The 10,730-nt window shown below is 45.9% G+C and overlaps 3 protein-coding genes across 3 annotated transcripts; 1 reads left to right on the forward strand and 2 right to left on the reverse strand.

Annotated features, from left to right (window-relative positions):
- Window positions 1-59: 59 nt before the first annotated feature.
- LAJ45_05314 (uncharacterized protein) lies at window positions 60-3,772 on the reverse strand (the record flags this gene model as incomplete). The annotated part of the gene is made up of 11 exons (XM_046114885.1): window positions 60-554; window positions 617-1,059; window positions 1,123-1,723; window positions 1,779-1,917; window positions 1,974-2,337; window positions 2,391-2,636; window positions 2,715-3,167; window positions 3,222-3,321; window positions 3,383-3,408; window positions 3,463-3,552; window positions 3,619-3,772. 11 exons carry the CDS (start codon window positions 3,770-3,772, stop codon window positions 60-62), a joined length of 3,111 nt encoding a protein of 1,036 aa, XP_045971922.1.
- A 3,086-nt stretch (window positions 3,773-6,858) lies between these two features.
- On the forward strand, window positions 6,859-7,164 carry LAJ45_05315 (uncharacterized protein; the record flags this gene model as incomplete). Its single annotated transcript, XM_046114886.1, has 1 exon — window positions 6,859-7,164. The coding sequence occupies one exon, from the start codon at window positions 6,859-6,861 to the stop codon at window positions 7,162-7,164; it is 306 nt and encodes a 101-aa protein (XP_045971923.1).
- A 786-nt stretch (window positions 7,165-7,950) lies between these two features.
- On the reverse strand, window positions 7,951-8,691 carry LAJ45_05316 (uncharacterized protein; the record flags this gene model as incomplete). The annotated part of the gene is made up of 1 exon (XM_046114887.1): window positions 7,951-8,691. The coding sequence occupies one exon, from the start codon at window positions 8,689-8,691 to the stop codon at window positions 7,951-7,953; it is 741 nt and encodes a 246-aa protein (XP_045971924.1).
- Window positions 8,692-10,730: the final 2,039 nt, after the last annotated feature.

The raw sequence follows: 10,730 nt of genomic DNA on the forward strand, positions 1-10,730 counted from the left end.
CGGTCTTAGATTTGGGCAGCGGCTATTAATTTCTTGTTCATGCTAGAGAAAAAGAGGAGTTAGAATTTATTGAATTGAAGGGGTAAAATTTCAGAGTAATAGGAGGCCCACAAATTAAAGAAAGAAAATTGGTTCGAGTTGGCTCCATATTCATAGATGAAACGGCTAGCTAAGTAGCTTCCAAAGATAGCCTTCGTGTAGTTGACAGGAACTCTCTTCAAGAGCACCTCGAGACCGACAGTATTGATCAAGCAGGCCGGCAAGGCCTCCTTGATAACACTGCGTCTTAGAGAAAGGTTCTTCCAAAGATCAGTCTCCCGGATCTCTTCGTCCAACTTGATGATAGCCATCGAGAGCTCATCGGAGAGAACGGAAAATTTCTTTCCAGTAACCCTTTTCTCATGCCAGAGAGCCTCAAATTCCAGTCTTGCATTCTCGCGGATAGTATCCTGAACAGCCTTCACATATGATGTATAAAACGACGGGGTGATGCCGTCGATGACACACATATTGGTGGTGAACTCCGCATCGGTGAAAGCAAGGGAGGCGAGGACCTAAATTTATAGATGTGAGTATTTTTCAAGCAAATAGTAATGGGAACTTATAATTAACATACCTCCATGGAAGAGCTAGTGACGCCGCCTTTATTGGCACTGGCATCTTTAATAAGGATTGCTCCCGCCTCTTCTAATCTCAACTTTGCATCTTGTGAGATAAACAAGTTTGCCCCCTCGACAATATATGGAATAGTACATTCTCCGTCACCAATAAGCTTCCCCACATTGGAGAGATTGATTGATTCGGGCCTTCCGCCACATGGAACAAAGATATCAAACAGGAGCTTTGACCGAAGATGAAACGTATTACGGAAAATGGTCCCGTTAGGGACGATTTCACCGTCCGGAAGCCTTAGATTAACATCGTCAAGAAGAACCCGATATCCTACCTCAGAAAGCAGAGTAACATCGAAATTGGAAACCATGAGACGTTTAGTGGCAAGGCGTTCAAGTTCGTCGCGATTCAAACCTTTTGGATCAACGATGACACCAGATCCATCAACTAGGGCAAGAATATTAGCAAATGAATTTTGAGGATGGGAATTTAGGAGACAGGAAGGCGAACCGATAGCACCATACTTCTCACTACTTAGGAGAATTTCGTTGGATCCAAGGTCGCCATCAGGACCGCCAGTCTGTAGTTTCAACATTTTCCGTTGGTCGATGCCGAGCTTATTATAAATTCCAAGAACATATTCACGGACGCCCAAAGAGGTCATCCCATAGATATCATGAGGCATTCCACCCAAACTAGCACTTTTTCCAGTAAAGAAAGACTTCCAGAATGGTGCCTTTCTCCTCTTTGCATGGGTGGTGGCCCAATCAACTAAACCAGCTGTGTTTTCGTCTGGGCCCATGAACAGTGTCTCGGGTTTCTTATAATAATCCACAAGAGGTTCCTTAATACCAGGTACATCGCCTACTACCACAAGGTCAAGAATTGCGTCGATATATTTCTCAAATGCGTAAACCTCCTTGTCCTGATGGTTGGCGTCCAGGAGGATCACCCCTTTTGCACCACCTTCGGGAATGTCTTTGTTTTTGCGGTTTTGTGTATTTGCCAAATTATAGTTTTCGTCAAAAACAGAGCGAGAGTTCAAAGTATAGACCTCTTCATTGCGACTCTTCACGATCCTGATACCGCCGCGGGCAATATCACGGAACCTCTGTTGTACTGTTAGTGAGAGCCCCAAAAGAAACTGATACTGGCAATGGACGAACCAAATGGAACCCTCTAAACTCCGATCCAAGAACCATGAACATCCCAAACAAAGGCTGAGGATAATCCTTCGCCGGTAAAAAGCTCGGACAAATTCGAAAGCTGAGAGCAACCTTTGTTGGCGTATAAAAGTTCGTTTTCCTACCTCAAACCATTAGTCAAGGGAAATGCATGATACTTAGGGGTATTTCACTGACAAAACATGTTTGTTGAAGGTGATAAAGAATTTCATAACCCGCTCCTGATCTTCATTTCTGACGGAAGTCGTAATTTTAGCATTCAGTTCTTCTTCAGTCAAGACTGGATCACCCTTCAACAGTTGGGAACTGGTGAAGGACTGTTTCAGGATACTGGCTCCCTTGCGGCGTGGTTGAATATAGTGTTTGCTTGCAAAAGACAAGTAAAGCGCATGAATAAGAGCCGGATGCTCCTTGACGCACTTGAAGATATAATCTGCATTAAAAGTTTCATGAGAAAATCGACGCTTGAGATTACTCATAAGCTCGGCATGTGCGGTATTAGCGGGGTCGAGGAAGGTTGACAAAATCCCAAGCTCGCTACCTATTCGAAGGTTAGTATCCAACTTTCACCGATTTGAAGTAAGGGTTACCTACCAAATCTGTTCAAAAAGTGGCCCACAAAGTGACACACGCAATGAGCATAGATAGACTCCTGCAAGCTCAGCTTTCCACTCATGAAATGAGCCTGGAAGAGATTTTGTGGAATGCAGTTGAGTAAACTGACTTCCCTTACAATCTGTTCAATGCACACCTCGATAGGTGGGAAATTGAACTTGCATTCGGGATCAGGGGTAGACGCCAAATAAATGCAGATGATAGTCACTCCGTTTGAGAAATGCTCTATGATATAGTTAGTAAAAAATAAGTTTCCAAGTTTTTTTTCTTTCCATATTCATTATATATTGAGTGAGTTCATACCAACGTATTTCCTAAGTGAGGTACACCCGTGGTGGTGATAAAGATCACTAAGGGCAGAGAATAGACCCATTGTAGTGCCCTGTTTGAAACCAATAACGAGACGCATCTCCCTTTTGATTGGAACCATTTTAATCACAGGACCGGTGACCCTCACAACACTATTGATGATCTCCTGGTAGATTCTTCTTGTATTTGGCGTAACCTTTTCCAAGAAAGTCTTATCGGAGATCACGTCAAGGTCAGTCTCGCCTTCCAGGGGAGTTGGATTGGCAAATTCACAGAGATACAAGAAGTAGCATCTCAGTTTGTAAACACGTGACCTAAAGGACTCAAGACGCCATGACCTTTTGGGGGTTGACCCATCGAGGTATTTGGTATCCATAAGTTGTTCATAACGAGCTCCCGAAAGGACAGATACACCGGGCTCGGTGGAGTCAAAGAATACTGCGTGATCTATAAAGGAAAGTTAGACACTAGCTTTTAAGTTCAGGAAAAAGGATTAAATACTTTGGGATTCCGTTGCAAAACAGATATCGAGCACCTTCTTCCTAGAAAATGAATGCACCTTCGCAGCATACAGCGACAAAATATTGTTTGCTACATTTTCCTAAAACAAGTTAGCTAACATCCCTCCCTGGGTTAATTGAAGCAGAATCAGATATACTTACGACTGTCTCAGTCTTGAAATACGAATCTACAAACAAATTAGCTCCAGTAGCAATCGAACAGAATGTTTCAGGATACAAACCATCAATGCCGAGAGACTTATAAAATGACTCAGTCTCACGCTCAATAAATTCATCTGGGATGTACGATACTCCTTCAAGGTAATTCATGACTGGTGCAACCGTTAGTCACGGATAACTAGAGAATTAAAAAAAAAAGCTGACTAGTCAACACTTACCGATGAACATCTGTTCGTCTTTGCCAGGGAACTGGCCTGGGAAGTAGCCATCATTGTGGTTTTCTGGTAGAGGAACTTCATCCTTCAAGATGCGGCATTCCGGTGCAGCGGGGATGGGGGGCCACGGATTGGCACCGTTGCCCCTGGGGGGCATGACAGTGAAATTGGCTGCCATGAGTTGATGATGAGTGTGTAGAAAATTAATTTTTTTTTGAAAAGTCAACTGATGATAAGTTAGTAAATGTAATTCAACTTGAGCAGTCTTTGATAAATTGAGCAGCAGAATAATACTTAAGCAAATGATGGTTGCTGAACGATGGGCGGGAATTGGGATAACTTACAAGAGGATGGTTGAATATTTTACTGAACGTGCTCAGTCTAAACAGATGGTATTATCACGATGAATTGAGTTGGTGGGGATGAGTTGTGGAGTAAAGAAGAGAAGAAGAGGTTGAGTGGGAATTTAGAGGAAAGGTGGGATGGGGAAGTGTAGCTTTTAATTTATCAATCTGCCGGTCAAAAGGGTCTTTTTGGTGCATGCATGCTCCGATTTAAAGTTTCCCAGTGTCTCTGAGCATGTCACGTCAGTCTGCCAGGCCCCTTAACTACATGTATACCATGTAAAACATACGCCCCGACGGTCGGGCGACTGCTCGGCAGTACATGTCAAGCCTTTCGTACCTACTGTGCTCTAGTTTTCTACCAGCATGGTCGTCGACTTGAGTGAGCTCGAGGCTACAAATGGTTACCACCGGCGGAACGGCTAACAAGACTGGCAAGTACAGAGAATGGAATTGGTATCCAAGCCCTGTAATTCTAACTATTTTAATCCTTTTAAGAACGAACACGATATAACAGAACACAAAATACCATCTATCACAGATCTTGAGTACATGTATGTCTTTATCTTCGCAATGAATCAATTAATTAACCAATTAGATCTTTATTATCTTCATGGTTGATCACTCGAATCGGGTGCGACTTGTTTAAGGACAGAATAATAATAACAATCTCATACTCGTATGCAACCGTGCGGTTATGGCGACATTCAATGGATTATATTACTGCTGCCCTTATTTGGCTTGTTCAAGGATGATATCAAGGGGACGGGAGACAGAAGTCTGCTTATTAACAGAATAGAACAGGTATTGAGTTAGGTATGTGCATGTGGTCAAGTAAAGAAGTCTATATGGCATTCCTACTACGGCCTCTTCTGAAAAGCCATGTATCTAACAACTAGTAGAAGGTTAATTACATGTAAAGTGTGTGGATATGGGCGATTTTCTGCTTGTACTTGCGTGGAAGGCTTCCCGCCGTAACCCTAGACTACCGGTCGCGGCATCGGCCCACACAGCTTCGCAAAGCTTAAATTGAACCCGGTACCTTTCACACAGCCGAGCACACACCTCTCTACACTACCGTAGCGCCTCGTGCGAAGAGACTTATAAGAAGCAACTCCCTTGTATCGTCAACACTACACCAAATGAAGGAGGTTTATGCCTCTGGGCCTGCCGTGGCTGACTTAGCAAAGCAAGCCTTCCCCAGCGAGCAGTTTCGGCCGTTTGTGGCGGGTCGTTGCGGTTGGTGCTGGCGATTACGTTATTGTCAACGTTTCGGTATTGAGTTCGGGCGTGGCTCCAAACTACATGTAAATGTACATACTCTTGTACTTATGTCTTGGAGCCATCTTGTCCTCTAAACTGTACCTATAAAGAGTGAGTCTTCTCCCCTCTTCCCTGGTTTTGATCATCAGTTCATGCATACAATAGATTTCAACTCATCGATTGTCTACTCTAAAGGCCATCTTTGAAAACAGCAGCCGTGTAGGTAATTCTCTGAATTAATCAGTACCTGCATGCAAAGCAAGCACGGTACTAAGTGTGTCGAGCTTAATCAATGCCTAGCTCAACCAGGGCTGTGTGCAACACCAGTGGTCACTCGTCTCTTGGCATTTCCTCAACCGAGGGTTCGTGATGTCGCTAGTTGTACATGTCTTCTTCTGTCCCTGTGTTTATCGACGTTAAGCTAGCTGATCACATTACAAACGAGTGTCGACTCTTGGGGGAGTATATGTAGGTGTATTCAATTGATGGGCCAACACTTCCATACTCTCCGCCGTACAAACACCGCCCTTAAACCTTCTCTCTAACGGATTTTGGCCCGATTTGATCTCTCGGGACATTACTGCGACCCTTAAAGCTTGACTGAACCAGCTCATTCCCGCCGGTCCCCCACAACAACGACGTCACCTTTCTGTATCCGCTTTCCCCACAATATCCACTCACGCCGAATCACTATCTTTAATTTCTCTAACTTACTTTAGGGTACTTGGAGTACTTCAGTAACCTAAAGTACTTACTCTACATGGCGGTCATGACCGTCCAGTGACGTCCTAACCCCGTACCCCCTGCCAGGGGTTCAGGGATCCTGGATCAGGGCAATGCGTCCGGATGTAGCCGCCTGCGTCATACCGCCGAGAAACCCTTGCATTTGCATGCCTTACTTTCCCTGTTCCACGTGCCTGCATGCAGCTCTCGATAAATTTCGATGCCCTTTAATATTCGACTCTCTCGCCTCCTTCTCTCTCATGCTATTTTATTAGACAGATTTTTTTTATTTTGTTTGGCAGTTCTTTTTTGGAACCACTGAGTATATACCACGAATTAACGGATCTACGAACTGAACTCCTACCAGCTTCTACCATATACTAGCTATTTCTATTGCTATTTCCATCTAAGACTGTTTCTGCGACATAGCTACATACATCGCCAGCTGCTGTTATTCCACGTCTCGGTGTTTTAGCGGAAAGATTCTTTTGAGCGAGTTGGAGACCGACACGCGCGCGAGGCATTGATCTTGGTTCAGCTCATCGCTTTGCATTCATCTACAATCTACATACTTAGCCAGCCATCCAGGCGTCCAGTCATCCCGGCGTCCAGCAAGTTAGGCGGCCAGCAGAAGAAAAAGAAAAATCGAGATAAGAGGTATGGAGACATGTAGATTGCCTGTGGGAGATGATACGTCGGTGCTGATTTACCTATTATTATTAAAGAGGACGGTCTCGAGACGCTGTAACTAGTATATAAGACTACTGCTGTACACACAGACGCATCGAATTCCCACCAGCTCTGCCTACATCTACAATATCTACGACCGAGGCGGTCTACCATTACTACTCACTTGACCCATTTCACCTACTTTACACAAACACAGACACAAACACGCAAACACACAAACACAATGTCCTCAAAACCCACAAGCACAAGTCGGTCCTCCCGCCACGCCAGCTCCCCCCTCATGGCCTCCATCTTCTCCCTCTTCAGCCTCAATCTCTTTACCTACATCCTCTCCTACCTCAGCTGGGCTTCGCGGGTGCTCGCGCTGCGGTGGCGGCGCCTCAAGGATGCGCTATTTTACGAGATGATGCTGCTGCTGCTGCAGCCGAATCCGGTGGTGCTGCTACTCATGTGGCCCGGATGGATTGCAGTTGCGGGGGTGTGGTGGTGGTGGGGTAGGGATGGGGGTGTGGCGCCGGTGGGAGTGTAAATAGAGAGAGCGTGAGGGGTGTATGTATGTATGTGCAGATAGAGAGCGGGGGGGGGGGGATGAGATGGAGATGGAGTTTTGGGGGGGGGATTTCTTTGGGTTGGGAGTTGGGATTGGGATTCGATTGGAATTGGAATTGGGTTGTATATACCCGCACGACTATATTTTTTTTCTTTTCTTTTGTGTAGATTTATTTTTTCCGTTCTTTTCTTTTGTAGATGATATTTCTGTTTTTCTCCTTTGTGAATTGTCAGAGGGTATTATTTTTCTGTATATTGTCATTATCTCACCCGGCCGGGGTGCAGTTGTATATTTGGAAAGCGTTGTTTATATGAAGGAGGCAGATAATGCATATATTTGGATGCGATACGGCACGGTTAAGGCACAGACAAACACACAAAAACAAACAAAAAAACACTCAGTGCGCAGTGCAAGCAATCAAAAAAACATGCGCCTGAACCGGACGTCACGCAGCCCAGCCAATCCCGTGTCTCGCTTCCCACAAACAAATCATCGATAAACAACTTAAGCCCGACCACGCCCGGCGCTGCATGATAAGGAAATAAACTCTTCTGTCCGACTACATCGATCTTCTTCTTCTTCTTCTTCTTCTTCTTCTTCTTCTTCTTCTTCTTCCTCTTCATGCGTGACAATTTATCCATCTGCACGTTACTTACCCGTCGGCGCCACACCCGCACACCCGTCGTCATCGTGCCCGCGCCCGCGCCCGCTGCAACAAACAAATTAACAAACAACAGCTATGTAGCTGCAAGCAACTACTCCGCCCTACTGGCCCTCCAAGCCCTCTGTCGCAATCGCCCAGAATCCAACCTCCAACACGATCGCCCTCTCGACCGCCGCCCTCGCCTCGTCCTCCCTCCACCCTTCCCCGCCCCTCACCGCCGCCGCCTCCGCCTCCAACACGCCAACATACTCCGAAAACTCCTTACTTGACCACCACTCCACAAAGCCCCTCACATTCTCGTCCAGCGCCCCGCTCTTAAATGCCTCGCTCTCGCGCACCGTTATCATCGCGTCTAGATACACCTTCTCGCATATCGATAGCACCGCCAGCAGTGTCATCCAGTGCGCCCCGCCTTCCACACACAGCTCCATCAGGAAGCGCATATACACCACGCACCCCTCGGCGGCGGTTGGCGTGAGCTCTGCCAGAACCTCCATGGGGTCGCGGGCGGCCTCGACGCCGGGGTCTGGGTGTGGTGCGGGCAGGGCTGGGAGGGCCACGCCGCGCGCGGCCGCTTTGGACCGGAAGAGGGAGAGCTCGCTGAGGAGGGTGATGTAGCCGGCGATGAGGAGCGGGTGCAGCTTTGTGGTTGGCGGGAGCGAGCAGATTAGGTGCGCGAGGAAGTGCGTGCCCGCGTGCACGTAGATGTAGTCATTGCGGAGCCAGGTGTTGAAGTTGGCCGCGGGGAGGCAGGCGGAGGAGAGGAGGGTTATGAAGGGGGCGGAGGTGGTGGCGGGCGTAAGGTCGAGGGACCAGGCTTCTGTTAGGCTGGAGGCGGACATCGTGAGTATATATGGATTTGAGGCTGGCCAGCTGGGTGTTGATATCTCTGGGTCCGGTTGCTTCACGATCGCCGGAGCGGAGTGGGGTTAAGTAGTTGCAAGGCTGCATGCGGTTAGCTAAGCCTAATAATTGCTTTTCCTTAATAGTCACGAAAAGATGCGTTCCGATCATTGGTACTAAATGCTAACTGTCAGATGTCAATGATCAAGGGTCCGTCATCTTCTGGTTGTTAGCGAAGAGATGAGGGACATGCCGGGTGTGGTTTAACATGAACAGTATCCGAAGTACTATAAGCTGTTTGGGTGTGCGATTCGTTCATGGGATATACCCCTAGATAGAGGTGATTGATTGTGGAGGATTTACCCTTGCCTCTGCTAATAAAAATATAATATAGTTAATGATGACAATGGGGTGGGGACCAGACAAGGTTCAGTACTCACAGTATTGCGAAACTCCCAACTACATATAATTTCACCAGATGTTGAGTTTATGGGCTCTTTGCACAGTGTATGTATAGTAGGGCTACTGTCTGTGCAATTTTCAGCAAACCGTGACATTTTCTAATAAAGAAGGCTTTCTAGGCTACTAACGCAAATATATCAGCGGAGAAACATTAAACACCAATCTCCACTGGGCATAAATATGTACCTAGTACCTGCACATCAGGAGATCTGGTGATTCCAAAGCAAAAGTTTGACGATGGGACAAAACGTTTCAAAACTCCGGTGTTGCGGGGTTTTTCTATGTGATGCTTTAAACGAATCGAAAGAGGATGGATGAGGTTCACCGACATCAAGCGCGCTACTTATTGACCTGTTAATGGATACGTTTCAAGACGAGATTATACTTACCTACGTGACATCAACAAACCCTGAGTGAGGACATGTACGTGTCCTAACACATAATCCACAACGCCTCTTCGTCGATAATCTCATATTCTGCCTTACTCTTACTAAAAGAAAGCAGAAGATTGAACGAAAATATTTAGGTATAAACCGTAGATAACAGATGAGTCTCCCCCCAGAAGAGACAATTCGCACCTTTCCGACTCTGGTAATAAAGCGTAAAAATCCCGCCCGAACAGCTCAAAGCCTGCCAGGATACCAGTAATCAACAGTTATAACTACACAATATTTACTACATTTAATTTATTGCAATTAACACTTCCCGCTCTCCCCTACTTATCCCCGTAAGCAGCAAAAAAAAAAAGAGAGGGAGGGAAAGAGAGGGGGAGAAGAAAAAGAAAAATTAGAAAAGAAAAGAAAAGAAAGAAAAGAAAGATTTCTAAGCAGAAATACAACAGCCCTCGGGGGACCATCTCCTCTGGTAAGCGTCCTACTGATATCATGATACCCGATCGGACGCATTATTCAACTATGCTACCGAACCTATTGCTTATACAGTGGCTGCTGGGGCGGGTTTTAAAGATTTAGTGAGATAAAGAGATCTATGAGCCAAGTAACTCCGTCTCGGCGTCTACTTTAGGGTGGCGGCATTTTTTTTCTTTTTTATTTATCCTGCTCATGTGATTGATACACTCAGCCCTAGTACATGCAGGTATCCGGGCCCTTATGTAGGCCCTGATTGGTAACCAGACAAGGCGGGGCCCCGGGGTATTATTGGCATAAACTCTCACTCTACTCGCGACTAGCAACAAGAACCCGAATATGCAGCTGCAAGTCTTTGGTGTATTTTTGACTTCTACTCCAATGGAAATTGCAGATTAGGACGTGCATTTTCGGGTTCTTGTTGCTGGTCGCGAGTAGATAACAACCGATCCAGAATTAACAGTTTTCCAATTCCTGAGCTAGCGAACTATTCATTATGCACAAGTAGCTTTTTCATTCACTGGCTATCACTCGATAAGTTACAATGTTAAGCGTTCATCTGACAGGGATTTGGATCACCGTCCATCACTCGGTCTCTTATCGATGTTAATATTTGAACTCAACACACCTAATCCTATTAAATTCGGAACGTAAATAAAAAATTTGAGCTCCCCTCCACCCCGTTCGATCTTGGATTGTTCGTATCACCT

Source organism: Morchella importuna (genome assembly GCF_003444635.1).
Source record: "Morchella importuna strain M04M26 chromosome Unknown Morimp01GS014, whole genome shotgun sequence".
NCBI lineage: Eukaryota > Fungi > Ascomycota > Pezizomycetes > Pezizales > Morchellaceae > Morchella > Morchella importuna.